At 35.3% G+C, this 22,757-nt stretch overlaps 1 protein-coding gene across 4 annotated transcripts in view; it reads left to right on the plus strand.

The window, feature by feature from the left end:
• The first annotated feature begins 6,363 nt into the window (after positions 1 to 6,363).
• Positions 6,364 to 22,757, plus strand: part of LOC144974644 (uncharacterized) — a 38,399-nt gene continuing 22,005 nt past the window's right edge. For 2 of the 4 annotated variants that reach the window (XR_013645783.1, XM_078917722.1), the window contains exons 1-2: positions 6,364 to 6,784; positions 21,568 to 22,021. Coding sequence is in view for 2 of the 4 variants with exons in the window: in XM_078917722.1 (XP_078773848.1) it covers positions 21,845 to 22,021 (177 nt within the window). In the remaining 2 variants the exon portion in view is untranslated. Of the gene's footprint in view, positions 6,785 to 11,732; positions 12,020 to 21,567; positions 22,022 to 22,757 lie in introns of those variants that run through there. The other 2 variants (XR_013645782.1, XM_078917720.1) reach the window with 1 other exon arrangement.

The raw sequence follows: 22,757 nt of genomic DNA on the forward strand, positions 1-22,757 counted from the left end.
ATCCCATTTTCTTCCTTTTTACTGGCGCTGATATAACCTAAATGTGTTGCAAGCGCCGTAAAACCCTTAAAAACAATAAAAACAAACAAATGTTTGTGCTGGGAAGTGTTTTTTTATTGTGTTCTCGGAGTAGAGAAACCTGGGTGGGGTTCCTAACCTCCCATAGTGGGCAGGGAGGTACATACTGTGTCTTCTATCCCCCTATGTCTGTTTCCCAACATGCTTTCTGTCTTTGTCTTGGAATGAGATTACTTGGTTTTGTCCTGGCCCTGGCCGGATACCCTGGCTGCGAGGGAAAAGTCAAATGTATAGTTAGTTTTGGGAGATGTATTTTTTTTCTTGTAAATCATCTCTCTGTTATGTACTTTATTATGTTTTGTTTATGTATTATATATGGTTTGTAAACATTTGAGTGTATTCCTCTTAGTAGGGACCTGTGCTTGTGTCTGGATGAGACTTTTAGGTGATCTCAAACTAAGTACACTGATAGTGTGCTCTTGGAATCTACATCTGTTCCTTAATGTGTTGCAATCGCCGTAAAACCCTTAAAAACAAAAAACAAAAACAAAACAAACAATTCCCCTTTGCTCCGCCTTATTCTTGGATGCTTTCATGGTAATTCTAGAACTTTTTACTATCCCATTTTCTTCCTTTTTACTGGCGTTGATATGACCTTAATGTGTTGCAAGCGCCGTAAAACCATTAAAAACATAAAAACAACAACAAAAACAGAGTAGAGAAACAAGTAGTAGAAGTCCATTATCTCTTTCTCTCCCTATAGAGCCTTATATAATTTGTCCGTGTGACTGGAAGTTCCCATATTGAGATCAGACCAATCGCTATTACCGGAGCAGTACTTTTGTTGTTGTTGTAATATTAGGAACATACTGTCAAATTAAAAAAAAATATTTTCTCTCTCTCTCTCTCTCTCTCTCTCTCTCTCTCTCTCTCTCTCTCTCTCTCTCTCTCTCTCTCTCTCTCTCTCTCTCTCTCTCTCAATTTTTGAAAGGTGTGGGAAATCCTTTTTTTTCTCTCGTGTAAATGTCATATATTAGTTTTGGTTTGGGTTTTTTGTTTATATATAATTGAATGTATTTGAGTATATTTCTAATAGCAGGAATCCTGTGACCTGTGTTCAGATACTAGTTTTGGTTGCTTCAGACAAGACATTTTATGGATAGATTTCTTTTGAACTCCCAGTAGTTTTGTTCCCTTCTTAAACCTGTTCCCTTTCCTGACCTCCCATAGTGGGCAGGGGGGTACATACTGTGTCTTCTATCCCCTTATGTCTATTTTCCAACATGCTTTCTGTCTTTGTCTTAGAATGAGATTGCTTGGTTTTGTCATGGGCCTGGTCGGAGTCCTAGCTGGGAGGGAAACAGTCATATGCATTGTTATTGTTTTGGGAGATGATATTTTTTTCCGTGTACATCATCTCTCTGTTATGTATTATTATATTTGTTATTGTGAATGTTTAATGTAAGCATTTCTGGGTGGGGATCCTGACCTCCCATAGTGGGCGGGGAGGTACATGCTGTGTCTTCTATCCCCCCATACCCGTTTTCCAATTGTTTCTTGTCATTGTCTTGGAATGAGATTACTTAGTTTTGTCCTGATCCTTGCCGGAGCTCTTTGGCTGGGAGGGAAACAGTCGAATGTATAGTTATAGTTTTGGGATATGATATTTTTTTCCTTGTAAATCATCTCTCAGTTATGCATTGTATTATGTTGAGTTTACATATTATATTATATGATTGGTAAACATTTGAGTGTATTCCTCTTAGTTGGGACCTGTGCTTGTGTCTGGATGAGACTTTGAGGTGATCTCAAACTAAGTACATTGGTGGTATGCTCTTGGAATCTACATCTGATCCCTATTTGTTCCCAGTTCCCCTATGTCTTACTTTTTCTTGGGTGCTTACATTGTAATTCTATAACTTTTTACTATCCCATTTTCTTCCTTTTTACTGGCGCTGATATAACCTAAATGTGTTGCAAGCGCCGTAAAACCCTTAAAAACAACAAAAACAAACAATGTAAGCATTTGAGTGTATTCCTCTTTGTTGGATTCTGTGCTTGTGTCCGGATGAGCCTTATACTTATAGGTGATCTCAAACTAAGTAGGTACATTGGTGGTGCTCTTGGAATCTACATCGGATCCCTTTTGTTCTCAGTTCCCCCATGTCTTACTTTTTCTTGGGTGCTTTAATTGTAATTCTAATTCTAGAGCTTTTTACAAACCATTTTCTTCCTTTTTACTGGCGCTGATATAACCTAAATGTGTTGCAAGCGCCGTAAAACCCTTAAGAACAAACAAAAACAAACCTGTTCCCTAGCTTTGTTTTTCATGGGACTGTGTAACACAAATCATACTCTTTTAAGAGATAATCTTACTAATCCACCCTATTCTGTTTTTTTCTGATGTTGATTGACATAGTGTTGCAAGGGCCATAAAAGCTCCTTAAACAAACATGGTTTTAAAATTTGATCTACAGCATAATTACTTTACCAATTGCAGTAAATCTCTCACAAGTTATAAAGTTTTATATTTTACGTTTCATTCCATCCAGCTCTTTATGTTTGTATATTGACACATATCATATTTTACTGTTATTGTATGGATAATACATTTTGTAATGGATGTCAATAAATGTTAAAGTCAAATATACATTTTTGTCATTAAACAAGATATTACTGCGGCAATGTGATATCTTTGCAATGAAACAATCATGTTTTCTGTTGTTCTTTTTAAAATTAAAATGTTGATTCTATTTTATAAAGATTAAGATTTAATGTCGCTTGGCTTTCTGATGAAATTATGCAGAAGTGCCTCTTTGACAGTAATATATATATATATATATATACACACACACATGTGTGTGTATGTGTGGTGTGTGCGCATGGATATATTTATCTATTAATTTATTGCCGCCTCCGTTGATTCCCATGGAATAAACATACATTCTTTCTTTAGCCTTTATAACAATTTTAAAGTCATTCAATTCATTCACAATGAACGACAGCGGCCGATGTGTGTGTGTGTGTGTGTGTGTGTGTGTGTGTGTGTGTGGGGGGGGGTGATGATAGTGGAGCATCAACCGTATAGAACACAGCGAATGCTTTTGTTGTTCCCTTTCATTCATAAAGCTTCAACAGCGGAGTCACGAATTTTGCTTTTATGGGTGCGTAGGCTCCTCCGTTGGTGAAAATGGACACCTCTCTAAAAAATTAATGAGTCACCGGTGTTATTTTGCTCTGCTGACTGGTTGGAGTCACGATGTCATTTTTGACAATGAAGTCGCTTTAACTTTAACTCTCTCCTTTTTCCGGATTTTCCCCAAAACTTCACACCCAACCTATACAAAAATAGATTTATTTCCCTCAAACACAATAGCTGTTAGTTCTTGCTATATCTACATATTTCTTTCTGATAAACGAGCTCTTCAAGTCAGTGTTAATATACTTTTAACTATATCAAAAATGTTTGTTCAAATATTATGATGTACAAAAGAAATCAGAATGAGAAAAATGTAGGCTGCATCGTGGGTGGGAAGGAGAGGGTTAAATACTTGCTCCTTCAATGAGTTATAAAATGATTCTTTTATCATCCAATGGAGTTGCATCGCTGTGATAGCTTTATTCTTTTTTTTTTTTTTCAGTTAAAATAATTGTGTCCCTAGCTATGATCATTTTGACTAATGAAGAAAGCCATGCTTTTATGAGACTGGGTCTCGAACTGACCAAAGTGTATGGGAATGGTGTCAATGCAAATCACGTACCTGGCTGGGGTTCTTGACCTCCCAAAGTGGACAGGGAGGGAGGCCTTGGCTGGGAGAGAAACAGTCGATTGGGAGATGATATTTTTTCCCTTGTAAAGCATCTCTGTCTGCAATGCATTGTTATTATTTATTTTTTTAAACATATTATTTGTAAACATTTGAGTGTATTCCTCTTCGTGGGATCTTGTGCTGGTGTCTGGGTGAGACCTTTAGGTGATTTCAAACTAAGTACTTTGGTAGCGTGCTCTTGGAATCTACATCTGTTTCCTATTTGAACCAATTCCACTTTGTCTTTCCTTTTTCTTGGGTGCTAGAACTTTTTACTATCCAATTTTCTTCCTTTTAACTGGCGCTGATGTGACCCTAATGTATTGTAAGCGCCGTAGAACCCTTAAAAACAAAATTTATCTTCCTTTTTACTAGTGCTGATATGACCTTAGTGTGTTGCCAGCGTCAAAACAAACAAATCACGTATTAACTCTCTCCTTACCAGCTATTTTCAGAATTTTACCCTAAAATCTATACTCACCAAACACAAAAATAGATTTTTCAAACAGATTAGAAACGAGTATATTCTATATTTTATTCAGAAAAATGAGCTCTGCAACACAGTGTCGAGTTTTTATGGCTATAACTATAAAAAAATGATATCAGAATAAGAAAATTGTTGGCTGCATCGTAATGAATGTGACGATTTTCCTATGGGTGGTAAGGAGAGGGTTAACTTTGATCAAAGGGTTAAACACGTCACCACGAATTACATCTTCCATGAATAAACCAGTGCGCTTCATCGGAGGGGTCTTTCTACCTGTCCAACATGTACCGCTGTGGGCAAGAACCTGAGACGGCAGAGCATCTAGTCGAACGGTGTTTTGTGACGATGCTACCCGGCGGGTTTGCGACGATGCACGAGTGCGGACTAGACTTTGCTGATTGGGTCGATCGTCATAACATAGTGGTGTGAAAACCATAAGAGGCTGCTGCCATGTTTGCACCTCTTCTCTTGGTTGGGTCGTCTGACCACCCATGGTGGACAGGAAGCCACTTGCTGTGTCATCTATGTTTTCTCATTCCATGCTGTTCTCTTTCCAATTCCGTGTTGCTCTCAATCTTTGTTCTAGATTGAAGTTGCTCGTTTATTTTTCCTAGTCCTGGCCGGAACCTTAGCTGAGAGGGAGCCAGTCAAATTTATAGCACCTTTTTTTTGAGAGATGATAATTTTTAAAAATCCTTTTAAATCATCTCTCTATTTGTTAACGTTATGATTTATTCAGTTGTGAAAACCGTGTATAATAAAGATCTAAACAGGTGTGTATGAAAGGTGCCAGACAAAGCAAGAAAGAAAAATACAAGAAAAAAACCCATCCCATCCCCAGTCGAGGTCGACTGATTTTTTGGGATATGTTTTTTTCTTTCTTGCTTTGTCTGGCACCTTTCATACACACTTTTTCAGATCTTTATCTTACACTTATCCGCTCCATAGTTTCTTAATTTGATATAATTGTGTATTGTATTGTGTACTTTGTAAACATTTGAGTTTATCCGTCAAAGCGCGTTCCTTTGGTTGTGCCTTGTTGGAACTTTTAGTTAATATAAAAATAGGCACCGTTGTTGGATTGATCGTTGAATCCTCTGTCCTCTATTCGAACCAGTCCCTTTTGTCTTCCTTTTTATTTTATTTTTGTGTTGTTGTTGTTTGCTTTAAGTTCATGTCTTCATTTTTTACTGGCGATGAAATGACATTTTTTTAGTGGCGCAAGCGCTAAAAAAAAAAAACCTCCATAAAAACAAAACAAAAATAAAACACATCACTTATCAAGTCACCAGGCAGTCTTTTCATTGCTTGACTTATATTAAAAACATCGATAACATATTATAACTTAAGCACGGAGATTGGTTTACAAAATATTGTTGTAAATTCTATCCTTTAAAGCCATGATAAGTCATGGTGAAATATCATAGCAATAAAGAACCACTCTTACGTGTTTTACCCACTGAAGTGTACTAAATGTCACCCTTAAATAATAAAAAGGGTAGTTATGATTCTGTAAAGAAAAAAAAAGTACAAAACGAGAGTGGATACAAAAAAAATAAATAAAATAAAAGTATTACAATATTTAAGAGTATTTAAGTAGGTATTTCGTTTTAGGAGTTTATAGAGCATGTGAACCTAACGACGCGTTGGTCGCACTGACAAAATCACTTATACTTTTTTCGACCCAATGAAATCATTGGTAATATATATATATATATATATATATATATATATATATATATATATATATATATATATATATATATATATATATCCAGGATTGAGAAAGAGAGAGAGTGTGTGTGTGTGTGAGAGAGAGTGTGTGTGTGTGAGAGAGAGAGAGAGAGAGAGAGAGAGAGAGAGAAGAGAGAGAGAGAGAGGAGAGAGAAGAAAGAAAGAGAGAGAGAGGGGGAGAGAGAGAAGAAAAGAGAGAGAGGAGAGAGAGAGAGAGAGAGAGAGAGAGAGAGAGAGAGAGAGAGAGAGAGAGAGAGAGAGAGAGAGCACTGTCACTATATTTAATTTTCGTTTGGATTCCTGTCACACCCGACCGACAAATTGAGATTAGGACTTGAGGTGGTTTGCTTTGGGGGAAAACCACAGGGGCAAAACCTTGCCTCATGATCCCGATCTTAATTTAGTGATTTACAAATCTCAAATCTTTTTCTTTGATTAGATTTTTATTCGCAAAAAAATGGATATGTCATATCGAACTTAGTAATGATAACGATAATTAATTATATGGTTTATTCACCAAATTCTATTTATCTCGACGTTACCTAATTTTTGTAGTGAACGGTATTCGCTGAAGCGTGACACAGGCTTCATATTTTATAGGTCAAAGCCATCGTGCGTAGCGGTTAGTCTAAAAGTAAAAGCCAGAACATGAGCTGTTGGCAAGTAATAATAAACACATTGGATTAGTACTGTTGGCTGCATTTTTGGAACACATCACATTGGACGTTGATTACAGGTAGGTGACCTACCTAAACACTGCGAAGTGTTGTGATTTTTATAATATATGAATATTATCATTTCTATAATTTGCAGCTGATAATTTGTGTCCTCGGCCGCGTAGCTTATTGAAACATTCCTACACATGACATTGGAATGTGTCAATTCGTTGCCTTCGTAAACTAAAAGCTTGCTACTAATTTTCTTAAAAGATCCTCATAAAAGAAGACAAATATTATGGGGAAAAAGACAATTGTGAGTTGTAATCAGTAACTCAACCAATAAAATTATTTATTTCCTTGGGCTCTTCTAACAACTAGATAGATACTCACTTTTTACTTTTGTTTGGTGCTCATCGTCTTCTTTAATGACGTTGTTTTCTGGTCAGTATCAGGTCTTTAGTTTACGAATTCCACGGTCAGGTTCTGTACTGTTGGTTTGAAAAGAAGCGGCATTGTCTAAAAAAGGATGTACCCAAGGCAGTACTTGTACAATGTGTAATGTTTATGACAAAGAAGTCATCTTTGAATATAATAAATAATAGATTTTCTCTTAATGGGAGCGATGTATATTACTTGTCCATGTGCTCGAGGTCATTGGTCACATTGGATACGAGCTCAGAATGACCCACATGGTGAAAATTGTTCACAGTTTGAGAAATATCCAACACACAATTGGTCATTATACTCAGCTTGACACATGGGTATGTTTACGCTTCTCATAAACACGACAGCGTGTTTACATTTATTGAGAAATGACCAATAGTTGGACAGCAACAAATCATGTGATCGATGACAAGGTTGGACGAAAACATGAATATAGATCGCAATGTTGATAAAATGTCACCAAATTGTCTCTTCGAACGTGAAGCCAGGTTACGCTAATACGTTCTATCTGTGTGTTGGTTACAATATAGATAGTATGCAGATGACGTCACTCAGGCCTTTGTTATTGTTTTTGCCATCCGCGTTTGTGAGTTGTTCTCACTAAACTGTATTAACCAGACTATAAAAGTTCATGGTTACACAGAGTTTGTGTGTTGGTCCGTTATACTTCCGGATGGCAATGTTGTGAACTCCTTGGCCAAGCGCATTCTATCTATAGATAGAACGAAGATGACGTCACTCCTGTCTTTGTTATTGTTTTTTGCCATCCACGTTTATGAGTACTTCTCACCAAACTGTATTAACCAGACTATAAAAGTTCATGGTTACACAAAGTTTTGTGTGTTGGTCCGTAATACTTCCTGAATGTAATGTTGTGAACTTCTTAGCCAAGTGCATACTATCTATACACTAAGATAACCACGCTTCTCGGACACTGGTCATAAGGTTTCACTATCGACGGGTTGTGTCTAAGGAAAATAAACATTGTTCTACCGCTTGATGAATAAAACCAACACAGAAATCTATGTGTAAACTTAAACGTTTGTAATGTGATCGAGAAAATCGTGTGATAACTAGTCACCCATTTGGCGGTTTGAAAACAATAACAAATATCAGAAAACGGTCGAGTCCATTCGCGTTATTTATTGTTTATAAACAACCAACCATGTTTGTCCGAGCGCGTGGAGGTGTGTCAAACAATTCATGTTTTGATTGGTCAAAAATCTACTAGTTATTGGCTTTAGAAGGCAAAGCTGATGAGCTTTTTATTTAAATTCATGTTAATTGATGGCATTCGCTTAGGCAAAATACTCGCCATTTAACGTTTAAAATGATAATAAAGATAATAAAAGTAATGATAATGTTAATAATAATAATAATAATAATAATAATAATAATAATAATAATAATAATAATCAATAATAATAATGATAATAATAATAATAAATAATAATAATAATAATAATAATAATAATAATAATAATAATAATAATAATAATAATAATAATAATAATAATAATGATAATAATAATAATAATAATAATAATAATAATAATAATAATAATACTTTATCTGCCCCCGCCCCCCCCCCCCCAAAAAAAAAAAAAGAAAAGAAAAAGAACTGTATGCACAAACATGCGTGTGTTAAATATATACATAAACCACGTGTGTAAAAAAAGAAAACGAAAAAGTAAATGTAAATGGCAGCATAAAACACTATAGATAGTATGCGCTTGGCTAAGAAGCTCATAACATTGCCATCCGGAAGTATAACGGACCAACACACAAAACTGTGTGTATCCATGAACGTTTATAGTCGGGTTAATACAGTTCAGTGAGCATTACTCATAAACGCGGATGGCAAAAAACAATAACAAAGATATAAGTGACGTCATCTTCAAACTATCTATAAGTCCATAATAAAGTATTAATAGAGTAAATAAATTATTTAGAACGAAAGACGTGTGTGGCATGCGTGCAATATAAAATTCAAGTGTTAAAAAATGACCATGCTTTAAAGATTAATTATATTATATGGTACAATGAAAAGCCTACTTTGTGTCCTACCCAAAGGGTAGCACGCAACTGCTGTTGTCTATTTCACGCTTTAAAAACCGGGATAAATTCCGACTCTGTAGGTCTAATGACTCTGAATGACTGCTTTACTTACATTATATATTTTTTAAAAATTTGCTTTTTTTCGCCACGACATCGTAAGATATCGTCGCCTTGGCATTCCACGAAGGAATATAGATAACTCATCAAACAAGATGTCTGATGTCAACAGGAATCACCCATGTTGTCCAAGTAAGCAAATTGTGGGTTGATAATCTTGCTCAAGGAAAAAAATGAAAGTGCCTGAAGCGGGGCTCGAACCCGGGTCATCCGGATCACAGTGCGATGCCTTAACCACTCGACCACTTCGCCCCCCCCCCCCCCCCCCCCCACTTACACCATAGAACAGCTTAAATCAGTTGTAGATAAGAATTATAATATGATCTACACTAAACGGTATGATGGATTTTTTTTTTTTTTTGTTTTATTAGTTTTTTTAAATTTTTTTCTTTTTTAAATTTATTTTTTTTGTTTTGTTTTTTTGTGTGTCTGTGTATGTGTGTAGGAAGGAAAAAAAATATTTCGCGGCAACTGATAATATCTCTGGTGGTTCAAACATAATTACAATAACTAATAAAGTGACATCAATTTCATTCATTCTTTTAATCAAGCGTGAGCATTTATCCACTAAAAGTGCTCAAAGCGGGCCTTTACAAGGGGTCCTCGGTCTTAAGTTTAACATGTGTGACAAGACAGGACTCCTATAAGGCGATGTCTCATTTTTTTTCCGGCAGAGACAATGCTGTTGACGGCCAGGTACTCATTTTACACTTGAGTACAATGAGAAAATGTGAGTAAGGAGCTTGAGTAAGGACTCAACCATGCACCGGTCAGAGAGGGACCTGATCCCTGGATCTTCCGGTCAGAATGCAAGTGTCATACCCAATGTCCTCAAGTGTAAAATGAGTACCAAGCCGCTAACAACTTTGTCACAGTCGGAAAAAAAGTGTAATGTCGCCTAACAGTAAATAATAATTTAGCTTTATATAGCGCAATATCTACAAAATGTGCTCAAAGCGCTTTACAAGGTGTCCCTGGTCAACAGCAACATTTAACATGTAGAACGGGACATGACGCCAGTTAGGCGGTATTACAATTTTTCGGACACAACGCTGTTAACGGCCAGGTATTCATTTTACACCTGAGTACGGTGAGAGAATGTGAATAAAGGGCCTTCTCCAAGGACTCAACTATGCGCCGCCGAGCGCGAGGCTCGAACCCTGGACCTTCCGATTCGAAAGCGAGTGTCATACCACAAGACCACATAGCCGCGTAAATATGTCATGTCTATAATGTTAAGTTTGCTGTTGACCAGAGACCCGTTGTAAAGCGCTTTGTCAAAGCGTTTTAGTGGATATTTCTCTATATAAATTGCTCATATTTTTTAATGCTCATGTTCATGGTTTTATAAGCCGGCTATGGTTGGTGAGGATGAAAGCATGATTGGTCCAAAATAGCACACGTTATTTTGCAGTCCAATGATTTTAAAGTCGTTTTATCAAACAGCAGTAGAATCTCAGGTGCGATAACATGGACTGTGTCATTGTTTAAAGAAGTTTCTCACCTTTCTGTTGATATGTAATATACATGTTTATTGAAGCTATGTGTTAAGATAAAATATTCATAACATCCGCCAGGGTATAACATACCAACACACAAATTATGTGTAACCTTGAACGTTTATAGTTGTTTGATATAATCAAGTGATAACTAATAATAAAAATGGCTGTCTAAAAACAATTTTAAAAGGAGCTGAGTGATGTCAATTTCGTTCCCCCTTCAGTAAAGTTGAACCGGAACTCTGATTCTAACTGAAGAAGAATTGACCTATTACCTGTCTATTCGTTTCACGTCGGTTTCATACCAAATGGAGAAATAAATCACACACCCCTACCTCCCCTCTTCTCTATCTTTTAGTACGTAATTCGAATGACTGAGCAACAACAACAAAATGTCAGTTCCCGATTGAAAAAAAAAAGATGAATGAACAAACGAGTAAATGAATGGATCAATCGATGGATAAACAAATGAGTGAACGAATTATTATATGAATGAAAAATACCCTAAAGGACTTGAGAATATTATATTGGAGCGTTCCACTTCTCGTTTACCCAACCCACCACACTTTCCCTTGTTCACCTTTCCTCGGGTATGAATGTTTAATTCTCTTTTTATTTGCGTAGTGACTAGCAACAATGAATGAATGACTCACCACTACCACAACGACAATCACCTTCGCCACCACCACCACCATCGCCTCTATCACAACCAACCACCATCTCATTTCTATCGATTTTTTTTCTGTTAATTTTCCTGCTACCTCAGCAGTCGTCGCGGTCTACTCCTCGAATCAAAATAGCAATATATTGAATACAGATCATTCTCTGAATACTGCATTCCTGGTGTCAGACAGTAGCGGTAGAGACTACAGCTGCTCACCGTTGTCAACGCCCTTTACGGCAAGGTGTGCTCACACAAAAGATTAAAATGGCGCATGACATTCATTCGTAAATTGTGTTATTATTATTATATTTCGAAGGTGTGTCGGTATGAGAATGGATAGGAATGTGCATGTGTGTTCGTGAATCTAAAGTGTGTGTGTGTGTGTGTGTGTGTGTGTGTGTTCAAACATTGTTGTCATAAGAGTAGGTATAAAGATCTAGATTATCGATTTTAAAACGAGATGTGTTTGTTTTGATGGTAATATCACACACGGGTATGCAGAATGCGCAGAAAGTAGATAATAGCATGAGGTAAGCATAATGATTATTTTTGTTTTATTTCTGAAATGTCTTATCGTAATAATGTGAATTTAAATATAGTATTGCGTTTAAATGGCATGTGGTAAGAGTATTTTAATGATTCGAAAACAATTACCTTGTTTAATTCTTTGTTATCGTTTTCATTTGGCTATTTACAGGTTTACCATCAACGTTCATGTTATTTCGTCTCTAGTTTATAGACCCCAAGTAATTTTCACAAAACAAACAAATATCAAAGACTAGTCTGATTTGATGGACGTCGAATTTCTTATTCAATTCATTTGTGTTAAAGCATCTTAAGTAAGCTTAGATATTATAAACCATGATTGAATAGCAGACTTGGATGGATCGGAGCGCCGTCGTTAGCATAAAAATGATATTATGGCCTGACACTAGAACCCTCTCGGACTTATAGTTTGACGTCATTTTTTATTTTTGTGCACCGTGAGTTGTCGTTAGTAGCGCTCAAGGAAACAAGTGATTCCATTGGTTGAACTATTGAATACAACTCACGATTTGGATTTCTTTTGCGACCAAAGACTTGTCTTTTGACGTCATTTTTGGTCAGTGTCAGGCTATAAGTTTTACTATGGTTACGGATCGATACGAGACATACAACTTGGTAAATATGTCGTTTCGGTCATATGTTTACCTTCAGCATTGACAAGTTATATACATTACAAAACACAATCACAAAAACAAAAACTATAAGTAGGTCAATCTCATAATATTATGAATTAAGACGAGGTAAGACTTGTAAGCACAGTAAAAAGTGCAGCGTCATTTTTTTTTCTAGATTGTTTATTTTAGTAAGAAGATTATTTTTTCCCAATCTTTGCTGCATAGTGAATCAAGTTTTTGATTATGATGATTTATTTTGATGTTTTATTTTCATTTTATACAACAACATCCCAAAGTGGTTATTTATATATCCGGACATAGACTAAACTCAATTATTGAACAAGTGTGTATGAAAGGTGCCAGACAAAGCAAGAAAGAAAAATAAAAGAAAAACCATCCCAAAAAATCAGTTGAGGTTCGAACCTCGACTGATTTTTTGGGATGTTTTTTTCTCTTGTATTTTTCTTTCTTGCTTTGTCTGGCACCTTTCATACACATTTGTTCAGTTCTTTATCTTACACCGGTGCCTGTTCCTTAATTTCTTAATTTGATATTTTCAACTAAGCTCTATTGTTTTTCATTTCCAGAAGTTCTCGTGTACAAAAAAAAAAGAAAGGCAGGAAAAATATTTACATTTTAATGCATAAACTTTAATGAATAAGTAGGGGGAAATACTAACTTTTGGTAGCCAATGAAAACGCATACGAAAGAGGTGTTTTATCTTCGATGGCCAACGCTGCAAGATGCTATGTTTCACCTCAGAAAAGTGAGTGGAGCAGGCACTTATGTTGGTAACAACAAGATATGAAGTGAGTAGAAAAGTGCCAGAAGACAAAGTTTCAAAGTTTATTCAATCTTAGGCTTTCGCCAATAAATCAACAATTTGATGCCAACATACATGAAGTGGAAAAAAAAAAAAAAAGGTAAATGGAACCAAAAAATAAACTGATACACCACACAAAAATACAACAATCGTAATAACATCAATACGTTCAATAATGATAATAATAATAATAATAATAATAATAATAATAATAATAATAATAATAATAATGATAATAATAATAATAATAGTAATAATAATAATAATAATAATAATAATAATAATAATAATAATAATAATAATAATAATAATAATAATAATAATAATAATAATAATAATATAATAATAATAATAAGAAGAAGAAGAAGAAGAAGAAGAAGAAGAAGAAGAAGAAGAAGAAGAAGAAGAAGAAGAACAAAAACAACAACAACAAGAATATCAATAATAATAACAATAATAATATTACCATCATCCCTACACCCCAATCATCACCGTTACCACCACCACCATTACCATTATCACTACCACTATTACCATCACTTTTACATTTCCAATCAGTTTTTCTCATTAAAAATTTTTTTTTTAAAATAAAAAATTATTGATACCTATCACAACAGACCTCCTCACTACCACGAAAATTCCCGTAGTACTACGGCTAAATCCCGGGCTGGATATAATAAAGGTTTTTTAATTAAATGTCATTTCTTGAAAACGAAGTTCTGGTGCCAGAGCTATCACATAGAGTTAATATTTTTCCCCACGCATTATAAGGACAAACTGGTGGTTTTTAAGGGTAGTTAAAATGTCTACGATGTTATTTACCCTGAAAACTACTTATTACATTTTCCTATTTCAAGTAGGCAGGTCTGCTATGATAAGTATCAGTTCCATAGTCAAAATAAGACAAACAAAAATAACCTTTATTTTAATCAATAATCCATACAATTTGATGACAACAGACATGAAAGTGAGAAAAAAAGGTACATGAAACCAAAGCATAAAATGATACCATAAATAATCATAAAAATACAACATTGTAATACCACCAATACTTACAATAATAGTAATAATAATAATAATAATAATAATAATAATAATAATAATAATAATAATACTAATAATAATAATAATAATAATAATAATAATAATAATAATAATAATAATAATAACAACAATAATAATAATAATAATTATTATTATTATTATTATTATTATTATTATTATTATTATTATTATTATTATTATTATTATTATTATTACCATTATTATTATAATAATAATTGTGAAAATAACAGAAGCGCCGCAGCAATAATATCTAGTATTGTATTTGTAAATGGGGACCACGCTTATATCCCATTCGTTGACAATTAAGAAGATAGGGATTATATCATGGTAATTCTGTTTTGGATAATAAAGTTATTGACTTTTAGTAATACTAGGTGCTCCAAAATGCTTTGGTCTGGGTGATCTTTATCTTCGGGAAATTCCAACATAATAAATAGCCCACCACTTATTTAACACATTTCTATCGTTGATTAAAGTTCTAGAAGAATGGGATTTTGCGAACATTGCCTAGAAGTTACAGACATATTAGTTTAACGTATTGTTTGGTAGAATTACAGAATTAATTCCCAAAGACAAATACTTGAATCTTTTAGAATATCACAAACATTTAAGTAATTTTCCGTACTGATATAGTCTAGAGCGAAACAAGCTTGCGTACTTCAATTATTCCATGTCAAGGGTTGGTTTCTGTGTTTTTAAGAATTTTACGGCGTTTGTGACGCATTGAAAGAACAGAAAATGTATAAGGTAGTCTAAAAGTATACTTTTCTCAAAGGCACCTGAGGATAAATAAGGCAAAGGTAAATGGTGCGGATAGGGCACCAAGAGCACCCCTCGGTGTACTTAGATTGAAATCGCTTAGAAGTCAAAGATACAAGCAAAGGGTCCTAACAAGTGAAATACAACACTTCTTTTACAAATCACATCAAAACAGAAGAACCAAGAAAGGAAGAAAGAAAAAACAAAAAAAAAAAAAAAACAAAAAAAAAAAAAACATATATATATATATATATATATATATATATATATATATATATATATATATATATATACATATATATGGTTATATACACTGGTTATGATATCAATGCTGATAATAACAACAACAACAACAGCAACAATAATAATAATAGTAATATTAATAATAATAATAATAATAATAATAATAATAATAATAATAATAATAATAATAATAATAATAATAATAATAATAATAATAATAATAATAATAATAATAATAACAATAATAATAACAATAAACCAATTGTGCAATCGCAACTAATCTTTATCATGGTAAACTATAATACAATATTTTAATATCAATGCCCAATTCCCCCCCCCCCCCCCACCCCACTTTCTCACACAAATACACACTCACACACACACACACACACACACACACACACACATACTTATATAACATGTCATATTTTGCATAATATACCACATCTTAGTATCAGAACTGCAGTTACTAAACAGACAAAAACAAATGAAAACAAACAAACAACAATCGCATTATTCCCTCTGTCATCAATTTTAATAAGTTTCCTTGCCGTGGAAACCACAATTATACTTGTAAATATTTCTTGTGTTCGATCTGTACCTTAAAGCAAAGTCTACCTAAATCACCTTGCTGTCTACTGTCTCTGCATTTCAAAAATTTGATAAATTCAAACATACTTGGTCTATTTTTCAGTTTTTCCGGCAGGCAATTTCTTCTCTCATGCGTATACCTCGAACATTCAATTAGACAATGGTATTCGTCTTCTATTACGTCACAAGTAGGACATTTACGATCATTTCTATCTACTTTTCTTGTGCCCCATCTACCCCTTTCTATATAAAACAAATGAGAACTCAATCTGATTTTTGAGATGGCAACTCTGTAAGATTTATTACACAGTTTCATATATGGTTCTAACTCAAAGGTGTCTTTAATGTGTTTATACAGCCGTCCAGACGTCGTCATCGACATCTCAGCGTGCCACTCTTGTAGAAACATGTCCTCCAAGCGTTGTTTTAAAACCGCCAGAAAGTAATTTTCATTTTTCACATTTTGTTTAACCCAATAATGGCCCATTCCACTCCTATCCAGCAACTGCTTCACCAGGCTTACCCAAGTTGTTAAGTTTGGTTCATTAATATTCAATTGCACAAGTTCTTTGTATACTGCATGAGTGAATGAGCAATCATTACTTCCTGGGCGAATAAGTTTCAACCAATACTTAATAACTTTCATTTTTCTTTCAATATGCAAAGGATACACCCCCAATTCCCCATAAACAAAACAGTTTGGTGTGCTGTGCTTAACACATAGAATGGATTTAAGAAAACCGAGGTGAAATCTTTCAATTGGATCAGCTCTTCTTAAACCCCATATTTCTGCCCCATAATTCAGTATTGGTAAGATAGTACTATTGAACAGTTTCATTTGCATCTGTGGTAAAATTTCTGTGTTAGTGTTAAAATACTTTCTAAGTGAAAATAGTGCTCTTCTGGCTGAGTTTGTTACTTCTTGTGTACATTTTGTAAGAGATCCCGATGCGCTAAAATGACAGCCTAGATACTTGAATGACGAGATTACTTCAATACTTTTACCCTGATATGACCATTTGTCTTGTTGCCCCGTTTTCCCTCCCTTTTTAAATACTACGATTTTTGTTTTACTGATATTTAACTTTATTCCCCATTGCATGCAATATTCTTGTAAAGAGTCTAAACCGTTCTGCAAACCCTCTTTTGTTTCACTGATTATTGCCATATCGTCTGCAAACATGAGCAATTTAATTGTAATATCCTGTATTTGTAATCCTATGGAATCGTCACTTAATTTACTTTCAAGATCATTAACAAACAGCGAAAACAAAAGTGGCGAAGTGCTTTCACCCTGTAATAATCCGCTGTTTGATTTAAAAAATTGTTGTTGACCTTTACCTCCTGTGGCCAGCTCAACCTTTGAATACATGTTTCTAAATAGCTTGACAAATTTTGAGCTCACACCGGATTTGATCAATTTTGTAAATAATGCGGATCTGTCAATAAGGTCATATGCTTTTTCATAGTCGATAAACGCACAATGTAGCTTCTTCCCTTTAGATAGCAATATCTCGATAATTCCATGTAGAATAAAATGGCAATCTGCTGTGCTCCTTCCCTTTCTAAATCCATATTGAACCTCGTTTAACACATTCTCTCCCTCCACCCATACATTTAGTCTTTCATTCATCACTCTTGTAAACAGTTTTCCTATACAACTCATTATTGTTATCCCTCTATAATTGTTCACATCTCTTTCATCTCCCTTTTTAAAAATCGGCACAATTCTACCCTGACTCCATATCAAGGGGAAATATTCCAATTCCAGTATCTTATTGAAAATCGATAAAATCAGTAATTTGATTTCTGAAGTTGCATTAATAATAAATTCATTTAACATATTATCCACTCCAGTAGCTTTGCCGCGTTTAAGAGCCTTAATTGCTTTGTGTAGTTCCCCCATCTCGATTGGCTTATCTAAAATGTCTATATCTATAATATTCCTTCCCACATCCTTTTCTACCTCTGCAATCTCCGCCCTACCCATCTCCCCAACCCCTGATTCTTTATTAGCTAAAGTTTTAAAATGGTCGTAGAAGTTTATATCTGGCAGCTCTCTTCGTGATACTGAATTTCTTTTTATTTCCTTCCAAAAGTTCTGGGGTTCATGCTTACTTAAATCCAATAAATGCTGCGCTTTTTTGCGACTGTAATTTCTTTTGTTAATCCTACATACCTTCCTGTATTTATTCCTTTCCTTACACATCAATGTCCTGTTTTCCCCTGTCCCCGTCTCTATAAACTTATGTGCTCGCTCAGTGAATACTTTGCGTTGGATCTGACAAGCTTCGTTATACCATGGTGCTTTCTTTCTTCTCCCTTTCTTTTGTTTATCCCCTCTCCCCTCTATCCTAACTACATGATCTATCCCTGCTTCTGTTAAAATATCTGTTAACTCGACTATATTACCCTCTAATACCTCTGGATCTGTGTTAGTTTGTACCAAATATATTAGATTTCTCACCTTATTATGACACACTTCTGTATTTAATAATGTAACGTAATTCTCCTTCTTATCCTCTTTCCACTTTGTCAACATAATCCCATCTAAACCGTCACTTACCTCCCGTCTATGCTCACTATTGTTTAATTTCAAAGTAAACGATATTATCTTATGATCTGACATTTCATTTGTTTCGTGGACGTTAAAACCACACACATTTCCTATAACCCGCTTATTGCAAATAACATAGTCGATTGTACTCTCCCCTTTTTTATTGCCAAACGTTGTGCATCCCTTCATTTTATCCTCCCCTGTTCTCCCATTTAATATTGCAAGGTCACATGTGTAACATAATTGGAGTAATTTCAGTCCATAGTCATTTACTTTTTTGTCCTTATTAAAACGTCTAACTGTCATGTCATTACATAAGAAATCTCTTTCACATAAAACATTCTCTACCGAAAGCTCTTCTGTCTGATTCTCTCTAATGTCAACAGTCAAACAATCCTCTCTCTCCGCCGTCCTTGCATTCATGTCTCCTGCTACTATAATCCCTCCCTGATCGGTCACTTTTGTCAATTGATTTAACAGTTCATCAAAACAACTTACATTATCGTCAAAATCGCTACGCGTTGATCCATACGGCCTCATGTAGACAAATAATAAATATACACTTTCATTCCATCCAAAATGTTCCTTATCTAATTTAAAACACATACCATCTTCATACTCCCAATCTACAACGGACACACCCTTTTCCAAACGCTTCCTGAAATAACACACTAACCCACCCGAATCCCGTTTGGCCCTTGATTTTCTTTTGCGGTGTTTGCAGAACGGTTCACAGTAGCCATCTAACATTAAATTACTTCTCTCATTCGTCCACGTCTCACTTAACAAAATTACATCAAATTTATAAATACTTTCAACAAATTCAGGACATTCTTTCTTCATTTCCAAACTACCATTGATATTAAATTAATTCCCGTAATACGATCGGCGATCTCAAGTAGTGGGTGAGAGAGGGATCTAGAAATGACTTTGGGTTTGAAACGAATATTTTTGTGTTCGTGGATAGCTCACACGGTAGAGCCACGCTCTCACCTGCCAGGCGGAGTTGTCGTACCAATAAGGTCGCAGGTTCAAACCCCACCACCGCCGCGAAAAAAAAAAAATAATTTTATTCTCTATTGTCTTCTGGCACTTTTCTACTCACTTCATATCTTGTTGTTACCAACATAAGTGCCTGCTCCACTCACTTTTCTGAATTAAAAATTCACCCCATACACCGGAGCATACTCAATGTCTCAATCGTTTCTATGTTATATGTTTGTGATGAGAATATTGGCTATTAAGCTTAACTGCTGGTCAAAATTACTTCGCGATGGTGGTGAACGAATCGGCGATCTCAAGTGGTGGGTGAGAGAGGGATCTAGAAATGACTTTGGGTTTGAAACGAATATTTTTGTGTTCGTGGATAGCTCACACGGTAGAGCCACGCTCTCACCTGCCAGGCGGAGTTGTCGTACCAATAAGGTCGCAGGTTCAAACCCCACCACCGCCGCGAAAAAAAAAAAAAATAATTTTATTCTCTATTGTCTTCTGGCACTTTTCTACTCACTTCATATCTTGTTGTTACCAACATAAGTGCCTGCTCCACTCACTTTTCTGAATTAAAAATTCACCCCATACACCGGAGCATACTCAATGTCTCAATCGTTTCTATGTTATATGTTTGTGATGAGAATATTGGCTATTAAGCTTAACTGCTGGTCAAAATTACTTCGCGATGGTGGTGAACGAATCGGCGATCTCAAGTAGTGGGTGAGAGAGGGATCTAGAAATGACTTTGGGTTTGAAACGAATATTTTTGTGTTCGTGGATAGCTCACACGGTAGAGCCACGCTCTCACCTGCCAGGCGGAGTTGTCGTACCAATAAGGTCGCAGGTTCAAACCCCACCACCGCCGCGAAAAAAAAAAAAAAAAAAAAAATTATTCTCTATTGTCTTCTGGCACTTTTCTACTCACTTCATATCTTGTTGTTACCAACATAAGTGCCTGCTCCACTCACTTTTCTGAATTAAAAATTCACCCCATACACCGGAGCATACTCAATGTCTCAATCGTTTCTATGTTATATGTTTGTGATGAGAATATTGGCTATTAAGCTTAACTGCTGGTCAAAATTACTTCGCGATGGTGGTGAACGAATCGGCGATCTCAAGTAGTGGGTGAGAGAGGGATCTAGAAATGACTTTGGGTTTGAAACGAATATTTTTGTGTTCGTGGATAGCTCACACGGTAGAGCCACGCTCTCACCTGCCAGGCGGAGTTGTCGTACCAATAAGGTCGCAGGTTCAAACCCCACCACCGCCGCGAAAAAAAAAAAAATTTTATTCTCTATTGTCTTCTGGCACTTTTCTACTCACTTCATATCTTGTATGTTTCACCTCCTGTGATATAATGAGAAGAGAGAAAAGATGTTGCACTGTTCAAGTGACATTTAAATGAAAGAAAAATGTCGTATTACCTCCAGATGTATATTTATATTACACCAGTAGAACGTGTGTTTGATCTATGATAACGATTATCTGGTTGATGGTTAAATGGTTTTATCTCTATAGTTTATACTTTTGTTATTAAATTATCCAAAATTTAATCACCTTTTTAAAAGTAATTGTAGAGTAAAATTCATCATTTAGATCAACGATTTTATCCTCACCCCCCCCCCCCCCCCCCCCCCCACTTCCCCCAAATCGTTGTCTCAAAATCTTCAAACAGTAGAGATATATTATTGCAACCAGTTAATTCTCATCCCGCAAATGTTGATTTAATAGAAAGACAACACATTATTTCGTTTGATGAGATTAAAAAAAAATGAGCTTTATATAGCGCAATATCCACTAAACATGCTCAAAGCGCTTTACAACTAAATCAGCGTGTATCGTACTGCCATCCATTGAAAAGTATGTTTTAATCTCCTTTCCCAGGTCAAGAAGCACGTTGATCACTGCATGACAAAATATAAACTGAGAGGAACAAAAATATGCAATTTTCACCATCTACCTGGATTCTTAGAATGGATGACAATTCAAGGAAATATCTGGATACATAAAATTCGTCAATCTATTTTAAAATCAATCTTATCCATAAAACTCGAAGCAATAAGATGACAGAGACAATAAACACGTGTGTCCTAAAATATCCCATTCCGGAAACGCCCAGCGGCGACTCATTATCACGTGACTTCAACTAGTCCGGAAACCAATGGAATACTCCAAGATGTACAAGAGTTGCAACAAGAATTCCACAACTCCTTTTGAAGCCAGCGCTCTGAGGTCGAGCACGAACATCCTCCAAGATGCCTTGATCAAAGAACTGGTTGATGAACTCAAAGGAGATCCGGGCAGGACGATTTTGTGTCACTATCTGGACCTGCCTGAGGTAAGAGAGTTGTACGTGAACAATATAAATCAGTCTGTCTGGTTTGTGTTGTGTGTTGTGATGTATGTGCGTGTGTTTGTATGTGTGTGTATGTGTGTGTGTGTATGTGTGTGTGTATGTGTGTGTATGTATGTGTGTGTGTATGTGTTGTGTATGTATGTATATGTGTGTGTATGTGTGTGTATGTGTGTATGTATGTGTGTATGTGTTGTGTATGTATGTATGTGTGTGTCTGTATGCTTGTGTGTGTGAATGACTATGTTTCACCGAAGTAATTTGTAATTTAAGCGCTTAGAGCCTGGTGTCTCGGAGTTATAGCTCTATATATGTTTTCAGCATTATTATTATTATTATTATTATTATTATTATTATTATTATTATTATTATTATTATTATTATTATTATTATTATTATTATTAAATTAGCCTAGAGCTAAAATGATAAAAATGATAAATGGGAAAGGAAAAAAAATAATGAAGCTTTGATGCATGTGGTTCAATAGTACAAAGTCAAGCGACTCGTAGCCACATCAGGGATCGGGTGAGCGACAAAGAAAGAAGCAGTCAGGTGTACATGTTGTGTATTTATGTAAGCACTTTAGGCTCATCAACCTATTCGTCTCAGATTATCGGCAATGATGGGTTGGAGTATAGATAGTATGCAGATGACGTCACTCAGGCCTTTGTTATTGTTTTTGCCATCCGCGTTTGTGAGTTGTTCTCACTAAACTGTATTA

The sequence above is a fragment of the Berghia stephanieae genome, chromosome 6, assembly GCF_034508935.2.
Source record: "Berghia stephanieae isolate SIO BIC M18660-M18661 chromosome 6, UCSD_Bste_1.3, whole genome shotgun sequence".
Lineage (NCBI taxonomy): Eukaryota > Metazoa > Mollusca > Gastropoda > Nudibranchia > Aeolidiidae > Berghia > Berghia stephanieae.